The sequence below is a fragment of the Psilocybe cubensis genome, chromosome 3 (genome assembly GCF_017499595.1).
Source record: "Psilocybe cubensis strain MGC-MH-2018 chromosome 3, whole genome shotgun sequence".
In the NCBI taxonomy this organism is placed as follows: Eukaryota; Fungi; Basidiomycota; class Agaricomycetes; order Agaricales; family Agrocybaceae; genus Psilocybe; species Psilocybe cubensis.
The window spans coordinates 2,343,294-2,361,274 of record NC_063001.1 but is presented as its reverse complement, the minus strand read 5'-3'; the positions used below and the strand labels follow the sequence as shown (position 1 = coordinate 2,361,274).

Here is a 17,981-nt window from a genome sequence, read left to right as displayed (position 1 = left end):
TAAGATCTTAGAAGATTGTTCGACTACTGTCGGGCAGCGCCAATAACAGTAAAAAGGCCAGCAATCCTGGTGCGCCACCCATAGCCGTACAGGAAGCGGACTAGACCAGCAGAGAATTCCCTGCAAAGTGGTGAATGAAGGGTTTGAGCAGGTGATAATGAAAGGGAGAACTGTGAACCGTACGTACCAGCTGGAACGCAACGATCGAAGAGGATAATCGAGAACTTTTGGAATGCTCGTTTGCACCAGAGATGGCCATCGGTCAGTGATGATCGCCTTGGGATTTGTCAATGAGCGCAGTCCTTCGGGTCCACCTAGAAAGCAATTTTCATTAATAAAGCATACAAAAAACTATTAATAGGTCAATACCAAAACGACCATATCCGCTAGCTTTTGATCCTCCAAAAGGCAAGTCTTGGCTAGAAGAAGATAATTCAGCATAATGGTCACGGTTGGGTTAATAAACATACTTGATCTATCACAAAATAGGTTAGATTACGCTTGCTAAAGGATAGAAAGCAAAGAATTATGCTCACATAGAAAACACCGAAGTCGTTGATGGACACCATTCCGCATTCTAGTTGTTTGGCAACTTTCAGACAGTCTTCCTGGTCAGGGCCAAATACACTAGCACCAAGGCCATAGCGAGTTCCGTTTGCAATTTCAATGGCTTCCTCTACCGTTTCATAAGGCATCAGAAGTGCGATCGGGGCAAACACTGAATTGCTAGTCAATGATCATGACCATATAACAAAGATAAACGGGAAACCTACATTCCTGGTTGGCTATGTCCATGGTCACATCCACAGGACCAACCACCGTAGGCTCAAAGTAATAGCCATGCTCAAGGAGAGGGTGTTTGTACTCTGAACCACCAATAACATAGGCATTTCCTTCATTCGCATCTTTGATGAGTTTTTCAATGCCCCGGAATCTGTCGCCGTTAATCATTGCACCGCCTTCCACTGTGTTCACATAGCCAGCCTGGACAGTCGACATGACGGAGCCGAGACGCATTTTGTTGACGCGTTGGGAGAAAATTTCGAATAGCTCATCGTATTGGTCTACGTGCACAATGAGCCGCTCGATACCGATGCAGTTCTGACCCATGTTCTGACTGTACTTGTTGCTTAAAAATAAAGAGCACGATGAAGCAAATGAAACTTACTAGACACCACGCAGCCATATGCTTGCCCATTTGTTGAGATCAGTTTTAGGTAAGATGACAGCTGGGTCCTTTCCACCGAGTTCGAGGGTAACTGGAGTTAGGTGCTTGGTGGCAGCCACTGCAACCTACGTGTATTTTTTAAAAGCATTAATCAATCGTCTGCTGTACGAACCAACTATGTCACCTTTCTTCCAACAGTTTCAGAACCGATAAATGTGATGTGTTTGATTGTTGGGGACTGCGTAAGGGCGTCGGCTTGTTCGGGGTAGCAGCAAACAACTTGAATAAGATCGCCATCATGTCCGCAAGCTTTGAGGCAGTCTGTGATAGCTGCTACAAACCAGGTTGTAGACCACACGACATGTTCAGAGCACTTGAGTACAACACCATTGCCCGCAAAGATGGCAGCCAAAATAGGAGACCATGCATTGTGCAATGCTGCGCGTTCGGAAGTGGTTAGCAGCCTATTGAAGAATCCATGGTAAATTCACTTACGGTAGTTCCAAGATACAATGGCTGCGACCACTCCCAGAGGTTCATAAATGACTTGAGATTTTTTATATGACAGCATCAAGTTAGTCCTTCTTGTTTCCGGTCGTAAAGCCCTTTCCCCATTTTCAATAATCCATTCCATCTTCGAGCACGTCGTTAGGATTTCACCCAACGCAGCATCGATCACTGCACGTATTTAACATCAGGTTAAGATTAACACGCGCAGGCTACCAAAAAGAAGCAAACACCCAAAAACTTACATGTTTTACCGGTATCGCGACAAGCCACACGCGCACATGTATCCTGATTATCGACAAGCCACTTAAGCAAGCTTCGAACGACGCGCCGGCGCTGCTGGAAAGTCGTGTTTTTCCACTTCTTTTGCGCGTTCTCTGCGCGTACGATCTTGGCATTTATTTCAGCTGCGTTGTCCGCAAGGAATGTGCCGATGTGCAGTCCGTTGGATGGGTCAAAGGACGTAATCCAGCGGCGCTCGGGGACATGCATGGGAGGCATGATTTCAGGGTGCTCGAGGTGACTCTCTAGATGCGGGTTCTGGATTTGCAGAGAGTCCCAAGTAGGATCGGCAGGCTACGTGCACGGCTCAGTGCCCACATAGTCATTAATGATACTTCGCAACGTACCTCTGGAAACTTGCATTCGAATGGTACAGGGCTGTTATGTGTTTGTTGATAGCGTTCGTAGACAAGATAAATGCCAAAGGCAAAGAATAGAGTTATAGGATAAATCGCGTCAATGTTTCGTTTCGATTCGGCATTCAGACCCAACTTCATGGTCAGGTAAGGATGGTTCATAAGAGAGATAAGGGTATCCATCGTTGGAGGGAAACCCGCGAACGAGCGGGTAGGTCGTAAATGTTGAAAGAACTTGAACTTTTACTCTGACAAGTCCCAAAATCAACCGAACAATGAACACGCGACTTTACACCTATCAATGTCACGTGATCAATCATGCGACCCCTTTACGACTTTGAAAGCTGTATATTAGAAGACTGGCATTGGTCTGTCATAGGAAGGAAAGCAACTTGAGGTGTTTAATTGGGTAGGGGTATACGAGAAATCAAAAAATGCAAAGCGTACACGAATGAAATATGGCCTTGAGTGATTAACGAGCTGTACTAATGAGGATGATGCAGAGGTGACTAAATCGTTGTCCAACGTTCGAAAATTAAACAAGTGACGAGTGTGAAAACACTTCTTGCCAAAGAAACAACCCCGTTGACAAAAACCAAGCATATGGATAGAAATGAAAGAAAAAATAAAAATTTAAGAAATGAAAAAGAAATGCAATTTCGCCCGAAAGCTATTAGGGAGAAACTAGTTCGTTCAAGTTGGTTGTTGAATCGGATTTCTTCTTGTTCCCAAGGTGGCTTAATCGTTTGAGATTAGCTAGACTGCTCTTGTTCTTTTTGTGTTTCTTTTCTCCCTTCTTAGCCTCGACTTCAGGCGAGGTGACCGAGTTTACGGAGACTACATCACTGTCAGGAACAGGCTCTACCACTTCCTCCACAGGAGAAGAGACGATAGAATTTTGGTTGACAATTCCAGACTGTCCTCCTCCGCCAACTAATCTGATCGTGGTGTCCAGTTCTTTCTCCTCCTCCGGTGTGACTTCAGCAGCATCCAACTTCATTTCTGATGCCTTCGACAGTTCTTCTGAATAAACTTCTGACAATGGTTTAAAAGATTGTGTTGATAGTTCAGGACTTAGGTCAGCGAGAAGATCAGGGATAATTGGTGGTGGGGAAGCCGTTTTAGGAGGTGTAGATGGCAGAAGTGGTGGTGATGATGACAAAGGAAGAGCAGAACCAGTAGTTTCTGATGTTTCGCGTCGAATAGGGGATTTTGATTTGCCCACTCTTCTTGTAGAGCTTACTAGGCCGACATCTTCTGAATAACCGTGTAGTCCGTTGATACGTCCCGACTCTAAATCTTCTAGGGAAGAATGGGCAGAATTAGGAGGTGAGGGTAGTGGTGCGATGTCTGAAGCAGTTGGAAGAGTAACAGGTAGGGGTGCAGGAGGTTTAGTAACTGAGATAGTTGGGACCGGTTCTGTACGATTAGAAGGGCCTGCTTGGCCAGAATGATGACCGAGAGCTTCAGGTGTAGGACGGGGAATTGCCTCAGAAGTCTCTGTGAGGACAGGGATAGCGACTTCAACGGCACCAGGCCCTTGCATACTGAGCTCGACTATGTCTAGCTCTTGTCTATCATCCTGTTTACCATAGAATTAGACTTGATCAAGAGCGAATTAAAAAGGACTCGCCCTTCTAACGTCCTCTGCGACAGGCGCCATTATATCCGCTGAGATGACACCGGCTTCATGCCATCTTCGCAGACTCCGATCCGCCCATGCTTCCAACACGTTCCAACCACGATATTCACCGGTGTAACGTAGACCACCCCCAGAACCAGTATCTCCACCTCCGTCTCCTTGTCCCCGACCATGACCATCGTAAAAATAGCTTTCATAGCCCACTTCATCCTCACTTCCTTCACTGGCATCTGTTGCCCCGATCTCAAATCCTTCACCACTCTCAAGTTCTTCTGCAAATGCTGCTAGCCATTTCGCCCATCCAGTAAGACCATCGCCATTCCAGAGAACGACCTTGGTATCGAAATCCCGTCCGAACACAATGACCTGACCGACTTGGCCTTGCTCGGCAGGATTGAGGTCGATGCCGAGATAATTACCTGCTTTATCGGCAACGAGGGGGATCCAACCGCGTTGCGAATATTCTCTGCGTATCCAGTCGGGGGGTATTGACTGCATGGATTGGCGCAGTGCATCGTTTGCACCTGTGCTGGGATCATTGTCTACTTCTCGCCAAAATCTCCACTCCTCCAACACGCTCTCCAAAGGCAAAAGTGTCAATCCGAAGAACAGCCCCTCTGAGCATCCAGCCGCTGATTCGGCCTCCTGGCCATCTACACAGAGATACGACTCGCGCACGACGGAAGGCAGCGCGAAGCCGAACTGCATTTCGATTTCCGCCAGTTCCTGAGGCAGGATGCCGTAGTTTAGCGTGTCCCCAAGCTCGGGGTACTCCCTGTTCAGCCAGGAGCGGATGCGTGCCCAGGTTTTAGACAAGGGTGGGTATCCCTGACTTGAAGTAAGAGGGGTATGCAGTTGGTCCATATGTGTGGGCAGCAAAGATGACGATGCGGGTCGGGGACCAAAGGCGGAGCTATGTCTCAAAGAATGAAGTCACTGCACACAACCGCGCCAGGGTAGAAGACTTACGAAGGAGGTGCATATCCATAGCCTATTGTGCCCTGGGGTGGATACGTATACGCGGTGGGTGTGCGCGCAGAGAGGGGCGAGGGGGAGACTAGGGTGTCTGGATTGAAAGCGTCTGGGTGAGGGTTGAATACGGGGGAAGAGGTGGGTAGAGAAAAGGCATCGTGGGTGGAGGTGAAAGCCTGGCTCTTCCGGGAGCGCTGGGAGGAGTCGTTTGAGAACAAAGAGGAAAGCCAGCCCATTGACGGTGTTGTCCAGGTGCACGTCCAACGATCATCACACTCGTTGCTTGCAACTTGTCCTGCTATTATGTAATCAACTCTTCACTCCACATCAACTTTCTCACTTGCAATACACAATCAAGAAATTCATAGATTAACCTAATCGACATCTATTCGTTGTGTTGCAACAGCTCCGTAAGGTACTCGCTCATATCAGCGTTGTATTTAGACTAACATCCTATCAGATCAGAACTTGCAATGAAAACCTCAAGTCACCTTGGTGCATTTCCCCAGCTTCTTTGCCTTGCTTTCCACAGCACTCGGGTAGACGGTCCCGTCTTTCTCGATGAAAAAGTCGGGGTTTGAGCCGCACAGACCGGTGAAGCTGGGCATCCCTTTGAAAACAGACAAGAAATGCGGCTTGACGGTCCTGTGGTAGAGATCGTCGTCCATCGTCCACTTCCCTGTCGAGTCATTTTCTCGGACGTGAGAATATAATATTATCGCGATATCATTATGCTTACCGGTTCCCCATGTACGAGCGAAGAGCTCCGTGTCATCGGTGTCGTCCCTTCAATCAAATGGTTTGACATGGGCATATTCTAAATTTCTAACAAGAGTCAGACTCACGCTACATGCGCAGTTACGCCGGTAATTCCAACAGCAACGATGAAGGACAAAACAACACAAAGCTTCATCTTCGAAGATAAGATAATTGTAACCACTGGATGGCCTGAAGAAACCAGCTTTCTATGAACGCCTTTATAAGTTCTGTAATGTTCTTTATTGTATCGCCGCACACTAAACTCCAACTTTTAACGATCTAATTTCGTCTAACCTGACGCTATCTTACTAGCGTTTACTTGAAGACTAGAAGACGCCATTGAATTGGTTTTTTCGCGACATTGCTTTTATCTTAATTCTATAACTAGAGGATGCATTACGACTGTTCATTCAAGTTAATCAAATATGTAGGTTGGATAAGCCAAATTCATTTAGTATCGCGCAAGTAAATGTTGCCTTCAATTCAGTGACTGAAAGTCTTTTTTTTTCAAGTCGAAATCAAGAAGCAAAAATGGGTTTCCAAATCGGGTAAGCCCAGTAAGCGCCCAAAAAAACATGCATTTCGTAAGTTGAGCAGAAAACAAATCAATAAAAAGAATTCAAGGAACTCGTATTGTGTCGTATCGATGAACCCAGTGCATGAGACTTATATCGTCTTTTTGGATGAGCAAGTTAGAATGTTTCGTTCCGGACAAATATCCATCTCAAGACAAGTCAACGATGTCGACTTCATCGATTTAGCTTTGAACTAAGTTAGATTACCTTTTAAATGTCTCATGTCTCCTAACTCTCGTTTTATTCCTATTGAAATAGTGGTCTTATAGATACACGATTTAGCTTGCAGTATAGTAATCTACGGAAAGTAGGGATGCCAATTAAACTGAGCTAAAAGATAAAACATTGTTGTGTTAAACAAGAAAACGCAGTTCTGAAAGCATTGCGGAGTCACAGCGGATAAGTCACAATCATACACAAGAAAAGTGAAAAGAAACAGAGGAAGAAGCCGTAATCCAAATGAATCAAGGATAATAATGAGATAGGTCCTGGACACTAGATAGAACTAAATTATATTGGCAGGAGAATAGGGGAAAAGAAGCATCAAGCATCGAAGTGGACAACACCAATGGTATTTCCAAATCCTGCCAAGGCATGAGAAGAAGAAACGAGGAGAGGCGACACCCGCGTAAAAGGTAGTCTAGCTATACCTTCATCGGTACCGCCTGCAGAAAAAGAGGATGATACAGAATTTGTCCGTGATGAAGAGGGCGAGACTGAGGGAGATGAAGAGGGAGAGGAATCCCATGACTCCTCTTCCTGCCCGGGCAGCGAAGCTAACAATGAACTTCGCAACTGAGCCCCCACTGGGTCGAAAATCCACAACTCCCATCTTTCCAGGGTGGCGATCGTCAGCCCGGAAGAAGTGAACGATTGCAACGCGTGCGGCGATAAGATAGCTCTGGCTTTCCCCTGCGATCGTGGTTTGCGTCGGATTCCGACAAAAGAACTATTTGTCACTCCCCATCCCCCCCGCTCACACATCACATCAGCTAAAGAGATAAGAACTGCGTTCTTCCATACTGACTGAGACGAAAATGAGCTCGTAGGTGTTGTCGACCCGCTCAAATCTTGGGTATGACTAACGTGAAGATCATAGTCATCGGCAGAGCCAATGTTGCCCGGGAAAGGCACAGTTAAAAGCTCTGAAGATCTCCTACTTGTATCTTTTTCGGAGGCGCGCCGTGAATGTACACCGTGACCAGAAATAGGAAAAGCCGATGTTTCGAACGCAGTGGCCAATCTTGCGCGGGGAATTAACGGGGATCCAATCTGAGACGAAGAAGCGTTGCTATTACTCCTCGAACGCTTCCCAAGACTGTCCCTTGAAGATACGTGATGTAATTGCTGCTGAAGGCGAACGGCGCGAGAGCATGAGCACCTTCTTGACGGATCGTCCAAGTACAGTTTGAAAAATTGGACCACGCTGTTTACTGAAAACGCGAGAGACAAACTGTCCATTGGCAGGTAGCCACATGAAGGGCACATTTTGCAGTCCACGGCGGAGACTCGGAGATGGTCTATTCGACCATGGGCGTCTTCAAGTACTGATATACACTCCGCCGTGTGACCATCCCACAGAGAAACGGAGCCCGCTTCTGTAGCGGCTGCAACAACAAGTCTCATGCTGCCGTTCATCTCTGCCCTGCACGCATGAACCTTCCGCACCAAATCGTAAGGATTTCCTGCCTGGAGATAACAATCCTGGAGCATCAGTGGCTCATGATCTCCTGTCTCCATTAATTCAAGCACGCCATCGTCCAGCGTGAAGGCTATAAGCACCCTATCTTCTGGACTAACCCGCAGGAGAGATGAACGAACGACGGTAGCTCGCCGCGACGCCACGAAATAGGTAACAGATGGTATTTCTCCCACAGTCCATCTTGCCACTACGCCATTTTCGTATGTCGCCAGCAGTACCATGTCACTTCCTTTCGTTTCCGGAGAACTTGGTTCAGATGCAGGAGGTGAGCGCCCAAAAGTCCTCGAATAACCTGAGAGGGAGGGCACAAATTGCATCTCTGTCACACCTGCTGAAGAGTTTTCCAAGGCTAAGGGAGGTAAATGCTTGACCTTCCCACTGCTCTTACTTACACTCCATACGGCGATTAGGCCCGCGCCCGTCCCCACAGCAAAATATCGACCTTTGTCGTCCACTGCTACCGAAGTCACAGTCGACCCTGCAGACGAAGAGGTGCTTGTCATCCGCAATAAAACGTCAGCTGCATTGACTGATATATGTTTTTTTGTATTTGCGTTCCAGGTAATGATTTCGTTATTGAGCCCTACAGAGACAATGATACGCCCATCTTTGCTGGCAGCGATAAGCTCAACATCACTCGGAAACGCTCGTGGGAGAGTGGAGAACGAAAACTTGTCCTGGAAAATTTTTTCATCTGCTACGGCGTCCGAGGTACTGTCAGCTTCCGCGCTTTGCCTCTGGGCATCCAGTAACTCGGTATTCTTCATAAGGTAGAGAAGTAAACCGTACAGCGCGCCGGTGGTAGCCGCAATAGGCACCACTAGAATAGTTAGTATCCATAGAATGAACTTGAACGTTCGTTTAGTGTACCGAGCATTGATGCCTGAAGGATTTCTGGAGATCTCACTACCAGCGCTGAAGGTGATGATAGTAGGAATCTCGAGGCGTAGATGTAATAGCGGTGTCTGTGCGGGATTTAGAGTTTTCCAGATGTGCTCTGCGATCGAAATAGCGTCCGCGGCTGGGCGTGTCTTTGTCCTTGAAATAGCGCCGAGAGGCTTACGAAGAGTAGAGTCCAACGTCGAAGTTGATGCAGTATAGGTAGTGTAGTACAAAGTGGCAGCAATTGCTAAGAGCTAGATCAGATAGGCGTGAAAGAAAGGGTGTCAGAGGTCCATGCCTTTAATCAAGTACTAAAAGAACGCTTCTCAACTCACCATGAGGAGACTGATATTGGTTGCCGCTCTTCCTTGTAAGAGATTTTGAACGGTCAAGATGAGTTTCCGCCACCCAGAGCGTGGTTGCTTTGTGTTCAGGTTATCTGCCTTTGGCGGAACTGATGGCACCAAGCTGGTATCATGTCTGAGAAGTTCTTCTAGCTGGATTGAAAAAGATAATATCTATTAGCATCTTATGAGCGTTTATGAGTCACGATAAAACAAACCTCCAATCGAGCTATGTCGATGGAAAGAACCGCCATAAAAAAGGTGTGTGCCAAAAACCAATGTGCGACCAGAACGACAATGGCGAAGATGCAAAATTGACGCACGGCACCGACAGCAAATACAGCTATAATGCCCAAGATAGAGTTGTACGAGACAACCTTTAGCGTATTAGAGGTCCCTGCGCGACTTAACCCTTCTGCGATGCGTTGCTTGACCGACAGCGTGACAGACGTTTTGCCGACCGCATCTACCTAATAGGCGCGAGTAATCCGCATGAGTAAATCTATTCATACGGCCGCCGAGAGTCACTCACCAGAGTGAACATATTTTCAGCACCAACAAAAACGATCACTATTGGCAACACCTCCCTGCATGCAAAATATAAATCGCCTGACTTAGAAAAGATTTTAAAGACCGGACGTACCATGGCACCATAGTGATTTTGAATCCTACGAGCGCGCATACACTAAGTGACGTGATTGTTGACACAGCAATTTCGACAAGCGCTGTGAATGTCACCCCCAGGCGCGAGTGTACGGCGTCCATGTATTTGACTGACCAGACAACGTAGGCAATAAATCCGATATATGCTAAATAAAGGAACGCCGAAATAGCCGACCAGCCCTTCGTGGTGGACAGATGAGGATCATACTATATTATATGAATGAATTAGAAAAGTGTTAGCCTAAAGGATGCAATAGAAAATATATACGTACGTCAAGAGCAATCAGAGTGGCTTCAGGGCCTCGGGCAACAACCTCGGCGTCCTGAGAAACCGTGTTTTGGATAGTGTGTACCCAAAGAGCGTGCTCTGCTCCAGAGTCCCAGCATGGACTATTTGGAAAGAAGTAGCTCAGGGCAAGGAATGTGGCATAATCCAATTTATTCCCGCCGACGTGAGGCTCGTATGATCCCCTTCCTGCTAAGACCATTTGCGGAGTGATGGGGATGCCAGAAACAGAAACATTCTTGGAGTGAGTGAGAGTATCAAAGACGTTGGAATCGGATAGAAGGGTGGACTTGTCATAGTTCCAGAATGCAAGTGGGGAAATGACCAGACATTTCCCGTCTGGTTTCTTCAGGCATGGGGAATCTCCAGAAGAGATTATATCCTCCAAGCGTTGCTCGAGATCCAGTGTAGACAGAAGAATATTGTGGTTCAGTGCTCCATCATCCTCTACAAGGGGGCTCTGGATAAGGATATGTTCTACGCGTATAGCGTTATTAGCCCTGCATTTTGCACGGGCAACGGGATCTTCATGTACCCGCAGCGTGTCTTGACTTTGCCAAAGATTGGCAAGGTCTTGTTCTGGAGCAGGATGTAGAGCACATCCCCAATTGTAAAGGAGTGACTGGGAGGAATTCCGAGATGAAGTATAAAGGTCGAGTGCAGGATAGAACAGCGACGTAATGACCACACAGGAGATGAGAATAACACGAATTTGGTGGGTGGCACAGTGTCTATAGCAAAATGAGAGCACATTTAACACGCATTGCTATAACACTCACAATCCAAATTGCAGAAAAAACCTCTGACTGAGAGTGCGAATCCACCGGTACACTCGCGAGATGATTGTGAGCATGGAAAGGAAGTGACTACGGATTGCTGTGCAAATTGTGGGCTTTCTATAGGACTTCGAACGGTGGCTGTTATGGTGGCAGCAGCGAAAGAAATTCAGAGAAAACTAGGAGCATCCAAGGGTCATAACTGAGTTGGAAGCTCTTGTATCGGTCAGTGATAAGTTCAAGCCACAACCGAAATTCTGAGAAGCGTTTCCCCGCCAGGGAGCATCACGTGCGTCTATACATATTCTGTGGCCCCAGGCATTTGGCGAAACTCGCCTTCCTTCTGCCCACCACTTACTCCGGTACCTCCTCCACAATGGCCTGCATGAAGGGCATTTCTATGGCTTTCAGGGCCTCTCAGATGGTCCCAGCTGCATCTCATGCGGCTAGGCGTGAGCCTCTTCTTCGTTTCAACACATTTGAGCTATAATTGAAATCAATTTCGGATACTTTCAGTGTTCCATGGTTCAAGTGCACGATGGGCTGTCACTAACTTCCAGATGCCTGCCATGTCTCCGACAATGACTGAAGGTGGCATCGCGTCTTGGAAGAAAAAGGAGGGGGAATCTTTTGTTCAAGGTGACGTTCTGCTGGAAATTGTAGGCATAAATACTTTTGGCTTCGGACTGTCCATTTATATATGCCTTTCTTCCTTGTAGGAGACAGATAAAGCCACTATAGATGTCGAAGCACAGGAAGACGGTATAATGGGCAAAATCTTGGTCGGTCCACGCCTATTTTCTATTGTGAAGGTTGTCATATATAAATACCTATACAATTTACTTAGGCACCAGATGGTACCAAGGGTGTGCCTGTTGGAAAAATCATTGCTCTTCTTGCGGAGGAAGGAGACGATATTTCGAATCTTGAATTGCCCAAAGAAGAGACAACACCAGCGCCAAAGGAAACGGGAAATTCGGCATCCAGTTCACCTCCGGCCTCGGAACCCGTGTTTACACCCTCAGAACCAATCCACGCAACTGGAGCTCACTCATATGCCCTTCCCGAACACGCTCGTCCATTGTTCCCATCTGTTCACCGTCTTTTACTTGAACATAAAGTTACCAAAGTGGAAGACATTAAGGGCACTGGAGTGAGAGGTATGCTCACCAAGGGGGATGTGTTGACATTCCTAGGCAAGGCTTCAGGCCCACTTGGAACCTTTAAACCAAGCATCTCACCCATTGAAGAGGCCAACCAGGCTAGATCAAAGGCTCCAAGTCAGGCAGCAGCGGCAGCACCGGTAAGTCCTTGCTAATTTGTCAAGCAAACGCACTTTATTTATGTCAATAAAGGTTCCTCTCGATGGTCCTTCTATCCGACGACTCATCGTCTCCTCTATGCTACAAGCATCCATCAAAGCGAGGAACCCCGTTCCTTCTGGTACGCATCAGTGATACTATTCTACTCGGAGACAAACTTGTTAACATTCATTCGAATTCAGCTATCAAGGACGCGGACTTCGATTCTGTTCTCGCAGATTATTTACCCCCCGTCTCCAAGTCGACATTACAGACACCTGTTACCCCACCTGCACCATCCAAGACTACCAACTACCTGGACGGTCTATATTAGCTAGATGTTAGGTTTTAGCTACGCTACAGAACTATCACGTTCCTGTTATTTTATTAATCACACTATACACCCCCTTAGAGGCTTTGCCAGCTAATATCAGGAATGCCGACCCTGACTGTAGAAGTTAATTTGCTTTGAGCGTAGGGTAAACTAAATGGACAGAAGTGTGAAATTCTTGAATTGCCGGATGGTACGGCCCGGACACCAGGGTGTTTTCTGTCTCTGTCTTACTGTTTACAATTAATTCCTTTGAACTCTACTTTGACCTGGCCGATGGCGCAGAATGATGTGCTGCCACCCGTGAGTTATATTTCAACAGAATATTAAAGGGTATCAGCAGGACGAAATAACAAAGCGTCATTTTTCTCTTATACGGGCAAATCTTTCTTCTATTATCCACGCTGTTATGGTCTTTTCAGGTGTTGACGGCCTCCGTTCATGATCTACGATATTTTGTGGCCTTACTGCGAGGAGTTCAGTTTTCTAATGTATGTAAGGTTCTCCTGGCCAATTATATGCATTGTTTCTTTCTGACACAAATTAGCGAGGTACAGTGACAATCACGGAGACAGGACTCACGATTACTGTGGAAGAGGCTCGTACGTTGCTAGGTAAATAACGCGTTTATATTTTCTAGACTCTCTGGAACTGTAATCTACTCTATCATCTTTGCTTCCGTCATGTTTGGGCTCTAGGAACGGCATTCATCTTCTCAGATGTTTTCGACGAATATACATTCCACCCCGAACCTCCACCTCGACATCGACTGTCTAACTCCAAGGGAAAGCGAACAGAAAGGTCCAAGCGTGATACAAAGCAAGAAGTGGGACCTTCACATCTTGGCCAAGTTGGTATGTTGGACTCCGAGACTGAATCCGAGTCGGACGAAGATTGCAACAAACCTCATGACCAACAAGAATATCAGCAAGAAGACGAGGAAGAACAAGACATGGAGAATGCAGCATTTGAAATTCCTTTGACTACGCTGATAGAGTGCTTAAATATCTTTGGAACGGCGGGCCCGGCTACAGGGAATATAAATACGTCGTCAGGGGCAATAGATGACGGGGAAAGAGGGTCCGGGGGAGGCAGAGGAGGCAGAGGCAGAGGCGGGAACAGAGTTGGTCAAGGCAGGGGATGGCCAAACCCTAACGAAGACAACTCAGATGGCGAGAATAGTGATCATAGAGATCGTCAAGGAGCTAACCTACCTATGAGGGGATTGGATGCATATTTTGGCAATGGTGGATCAAACTCGAAGAGGACTAGCATGCGTCTCTCTTATCCTGGTGGAGGATATCCTCTTACGTTGATCATGTACGTTTATTGATTCGTCATTCTCATTATTTCTGTACGATTCAGAATTGCGTAGTGCCGAAGACGCAGCCGGGCCTACCACCACATGTGAAATCACTACTTTCGACCCAGAACCTCAACTCGAACTCGAATTCGATACCTCGAAAACGTTTGCTCCTTTTTCTTTGTGACATTGCTGCAGATAATTAACCGAACTTCTGTAGAGTTCTTAGGATCATCCTAAAAGTATGTTGATAATTCAGCTTCTGCACTTTCCCCTGACGAACGACAGAATAGTCCTCGTGGTTGCGCGATGCCCTATCTGAATTGGATCCTTCATGCGAGAAACTGGCCTTTATAGGAAACCCGCCTATCTCTGCGAATCAACAACAGTTACCATTAGCTAGCGATGCGAATGCGCGACAGAAGCAAAAGCAAAGATCTCCTGTTATGAAGCCCATGCTGCGTATTCAAGCAACCGGCACATTTGGAAGCACTGAGGTTTGTTTTTTTTCTTGACTAATTTTCTTTTTTTGATGATGATGAGGGTATTGTTGCATGCACTGACTTGAAATCTACATAACAGATGGATTATCCGAATGACCGGGAAGTACTCGAGACATTCGAATGTACAAGAAACGTATCTTTCAGGTGGACTTTACCGCATCCTTTAGGTAAAAAGCAAAATAATAAACAGGTTTTGGCAGCTATCGTTTTGGACATATTTCCCGCACTATCAAAGCTCTTTCAAGTTCAACCAAAACGTCTTTGAGGATAGATGAAGATGGACTTCTGAGCCTCCAATTTCTGATGCCTTCCCCAAAGCCTAGAATAGCGGCAGGGCGCAGCGATGCCTTCATTGAATTTAGGGTTAGTAGTGTTTAACTACGTGATTTGGTACTGATACTCGTCGATGTTTTTAGTGCTTGGCTTTGGATGATGAAATATAGTAATCATGGTTAACCTTTGCAGACAAATTCATGTATACCGCCCTTTTTGTGACACGGTTCGCCTCTCAACGCTAAAAGTGTCGCGGGCTCATATTTTATTCTTTCCGGGCCATGAAAAGCTACTATAATACATGATATAGTACACACATGAAACTATCAGGTTGCAAAAATCATAGCCAATCCTCAATCTCAACACCTCTAGAGGATTGTGAAAGATTCGAAACAATCATCCTCCGGAGAGCGGCCCCCTCAGTCTAATTGTTTTCATATGGCTCAGTGATTGATGATTGAATTATCAAGTGCTTGTACAACTTACTTGAAATTGATCTACATCTCCGCCAGATGCTGGCCATTTCGTGGTGGAAGGGGTAAACGGCGAAGACACCTCAGTTTGCGTCTGTGAAGCTAGCCATTGTGGTGTTAGACAAGGCGACATGGCAACCCGAATTTCAGAGGTTGTGTCGAGACCAAGTGATTCCAGAGGTTTGGGTATAGTTCCGCGGGGGCCGCCTATGTGTGCATTTCGTTGACCATATCCCATAGTGTGCATCTCAAACAAAGATGGAGTACGAGAAGACATAGTAGGTGTGCGTGGAGATGACAAGGGTTTGAATGATTGACGAGGAGAGGAAGCTGATGTACTGGGCGGTACAGGCAACGAGTTCAAGGCAGGAGGGAGAGGCAAATTTGACTGATTTTGCAATACAGCGAGCTCGTTCGTGTCTCGGGCGACCAGTGCAATGAGTTGCTCTACCGGCACGTTAGACGTTCCATCGGGTATCTAATTTGATGGGAATTGAATCGAGTCAGAATGGCGGTCAGGGGGCTGGATTCAGATAAACTAACCAAAATTTTACCCAAGATACCTGGACACTGAGCTTCAACGTCAACCATATAGAGATCTGATTCCTAAAGGCACCAATCCGCCAAAATTAATGACTGTCGAAAAATGGCGTAGGAAACGATAGGTACGCACAATTTGCAGCAAGACATCTCCAGCCTCAAAAGCCTCGCCTTCCCTCTTCTTCCAGCGCGTAATTGTACCCTCCGTCATCAAAGGGGACATAGCAGGCATCAATATGCCTTGTCTTTTCAGAGAGCCATGGATCCCTAAAGACTCCATGAGCGACTGCGGTGCAGAGCAACATTTAGTGTGAACGGCGATTCTTCTGCACTCACATCGCCTTTTGACCTGCCCAAATGCGCCGCGCGCCTGCCCTGCAGAGGTTTTGGACAACTTGAGTGCACTCATGGAATTGAAGAGCCGAATTTGTGCGTTGCTGTGAAAAGGTGTCGAGGGTGCGGTACAACCTGGGGAAATAGGCGAGGATTGTTTCCGTTGGCCAGCAACAGAAGTGGGGTATCTTACACCCAAATTCCGGGTATTTATGCTACCGGCGCAATTTGATGGCGGGGCTAGTCTTAATTACATCAACCGTTTCAGGATATCACGACACCGTGATGTTTATTGCTACAGCCACAAGGAGGGGCGGCAACTCGCTGCAAAAAGAACATAGTATTCCGCCTCGGAGGTCAAACAAGGTTTCAATAGCTGTGACTACAAAAGACAAGCTCAATCGATGTACAAATTACCGATGTCGTTACTCTTGAGTTGATCTACTTTGGGCAGTAGCTCCCAATCCACCACAGGTAAATTTCCGGTACACATCTGTCGAAACCGAAAGGGGACAAGAAACCGAGTAGCCTGCGTGTCGGTAAGCTTCAGATAGTAAATCCATACTACCTCAATCAAAAGTCGGGAGTAGATTTCGAGCCGCATGAATGATGTTACACAACAGAATAGAAAAGAAAAAATAATGTACAAGTCCCAACTACTTCCTCGCAAAGGTAATCTGTGAAGAAAAAATGTTTATGTCATGAGATATTGGGTAATTGTCAGTAAAGGTAATAGATAGATGAACCTTGATCTTGTTCTCTCCATCCAACTTGTAATTGTGCAGGGCATCTTTGGCTACTCCTGCACTTCCCTCGTCCAAAAATTCCACGAAAGCGATGTCTCTTTTTGTTGGAATAAGACGAACTTCGTGGAGATTTGGATATCTAAATATATTTTGTAAGATTTGGCTTCGAATTTAAGCGACGACCCAATAATGGATACTGACTGAGAAAAAAGGGCCATTAGCTGGTCTTTGGTGACCGATTCTGGTAGATTTTGAAGGAAAAGAATTTTGTTTGGTGGTAAGTATTCGTCTGGCATTTGGACGTTCGGCCGTTTGGGAGCAGGAGCTGCAGCACCTCCGTCCACTAAACATGGTGTTTAGAGAGCGGACAATGAATATGATAAACTCCAAACCTTCTGCAGCTAGTCGTTTGGCTCTAAACTTGGACTTAAGGGGATTCGTATACCGTGTCTTCTCTTCGGTATCCTCGTTAGTTAAGAGTGCTTGAAAAACAATGTCAAGAACATACTTTTATGTTCCTCCCTCCGCGCTTTATGCTCGTCGAAATGCTCTGTATCCAACTTCTTGACCACCGCGTCGGACCGTGTTCGGGCGAACGATATTTGCTTCGAGCTACGAGTTAGTTCATGGTGCAGTATGATCGTAACAATATTGTTATTCACCATCGGTTTTGAATACAAGGGGAAACGTTGTACGTCTTTCATCGCGTTCTTAGCGATCTCGGGAGACGCGAAGGATACGAATGCTTGACCACGCATTCTTAGATTCTTGTGTGCTACAACATCCAAAACCTCTCCATAGACCTTGAATAAGCCACGTAGAGAAGCTTTCATAACTAAGACAAATATACGGTTAACAAGCGATCTAAGTTTCAATGATAAAATAATACCTTCAGGTTTGATCTTCTCGTTCAAGTTCTGTATATAGAGGGTTTCGCATGAATATTCTTCGACAGCGGGAGTTGATTGAGAGACTGTCTCTGGCCTATCTGCCGAGATAATACCCTCCATGGGAGCAGACGAAGTTGGAGCAGGAGCAAGCTCTGCCATTGAATGAATATTTTGGGTGAAATGCGTTTGGACGACTTGCACACCTGAGGCTGAGAAGTGGAAGGTTTTATTTGGCTTTGTTGGACAAAGGCTTCCGTCGGAGGTAGTCTCGAGTTGATTCCATTAAGCTGCCTCAAATATTCGCGCTCCTTTAACGTCCTATAGCGTCTTACACACTTGGCTTTCACTCGAAAGGTGTCTAACACCATAAAGGG

At 46.3% G+C, this 17,981-nt stretch overlaps 7 protein-coding genes across 7 annotated transcripts; 1 reads left to right on the top strand and 6 right to left on the bottom strand.

Annotated features, from left to right (window-relative positions):
• Positions 1-23: 23 nt before the first annotated feature.
• Positions 24-2,496, bottom strand: JR316_0003564 (Putative aldehyde dehydrogenase-like protein C21C3; the record flags this gene model as incomplete). The annotated part of the gene is made up of 9 exons (XM_047889335.1): positions 24-120; positions 188-314; positions 548-718; positions 774-1,117; positions 1,169-1,293; positions 1,353-1,606; positions 1,664-1,846; positions 1,921-2,251; positions 2,305-2,496. The coding sequence occupies 9 exons, from the start codon at positions 2,494-2,496 to the stop codon at positions 24-26; spliced, it is 1,824 nt and encodes a 607-aa protein (XP_047751709.1).
• Positions 2,497-2,986: 490 nt separating this feature from the next.
• On the bottom strand, positions 2,987-5,163 carry JR316_0003563 (KNR4/SMI1-like protein 2; the record flags this gene model as incomplete). Its single annotated transcript, XM_047889334.1, has 3 exons — positions 2,987-3,895; positions 3,956-4,868; positions 4,925-5,163. 3 exons carry the CDS (start codon positions 5,161-5,163, stop codon positions 2,987-2,989), a joined length of 2,061 nt encoding a protein of 686 aa, XP_047751708.1.
• A 149-nt stretch (positions 5,164-5,312) lies between these two features.
• On the bottom strand, positions 5,313-5,840 carry JR316_0003562 (uncharacterized protein; the record flags this gene model as incomplete). Its single annotated transcript, XM_047889333.1, has 4 exons — positions 5,313-5,372; positions 5,419-5,606; positions 5,667-5,713; positions 5,773-5,840. The coding sequence occupies 4 exons, from the start codon at positions 5,838-5,840 to the stop codon at positions 5,313-5,315; spliced, it is 363 nt and encodes a 120-aa protein (XP_047751707.1).
• Positions 5,841-6,804: 964 nt separating this feature from the next.
• JR316_0003561 (Sterol regulatory element-binding protein cleavage-activating protein) lies at positions 6,805-10,991 on the bottom strand (the record flags this gene model as incomplete). The annotated part of the gene is made up of 7 exons (XM_047889332.1): positions 6,805-9,099; positions 9,181-9,342; positions 9,408-9,659; positions 9,722-9,776; positions 9,833-10,059; positions 10,125-10,869; positions 10,918-10,991. 7 exons carry the CDS (start codon positions 10,989-10,991, stop codon positions 6,805-6,807), a joined length of 3,810 nt encoding a protein of 1,269 aa, XP_047751706.1.
• A 299-nt stretch (positions 10,992-11,290) lies between these two features.
• JR316_0003560 (putative pyruvate dehydrogenase protein X component, mitochondrial) lies at positions 11,291-14,795 on the top strand (the record flags this gene model as incomplete). Its single annotated transcript, XM_047889331.1, has 14 exons — positions 11,291-11,366; positions 11,431-11,573; positions 11,634-11,696; positions 11,762-12,217; positions 12,270-12,357; positions 12,419-12,538; positions 13,104-13,148; positions 13,245-13,866; positions 13,922-14,014; positions 14,070-14,091; positions 14,143-14,346; positions 14,432-14,496; positions 14,553-14,715; positions 14,769-14,795. 14 exons carry the CDS (start codon positions 11,291-11,293, stop codon positions 14,793-14,795), a joined length of 2,187 nt encoding a protein of 728 aa, XP_047751705.1.
• A 170-nt stretch (positions 14,796-14,965) lies between these two features.
• Positions 14,966-16,464, bottom strand: JR316_0003559 (Pyruvate dehydrogenase protein X component, mitochondrial; the record flags this gene model as incomplete). Its single annotated transcript, XM_047889330.1, has 6 exons — positions 14,966-15,049; positions 15,112-15,576; positions 15,642-15,704; positions 15,772-15,905; positions 15,975-16,211; positions 16,389-16,464. 6 exons carry the CDS (start codon positions 16,462-16,464, stop codon positions 14,966-14,968), a joined length of 1,059 nt encoding a protein of 352 aa, XP_047751704.1.
• A 163-nt stretch (positions 16,465-16,627) lies between these two features.
• Positions 16,628-17,766, bottom strand: JR316_0003558 (U2 small nuclear ribonucleoprotein B''; the record flags this gene model as incomplete). Its single annotated transcript, XM_047889329.1, has 7 exons — positions 16,628-16,648; positions 16,718-16,856; positions 16,919-17,060; positions 17,110-17,172; positions 17,226-17,322; positions 17,380-17,552; positions 17,607-17,766. The coding sequence occupies 7 exons, from the start codon at positions 17,764-17,766 to the stop codon at positions 16,628-16,630; spliced, it is 795 nt and encodes a 264-aa protein (XP_047751703.1).
• Positions 17,767-17,981: the final 215 nt, after the last annotated feature.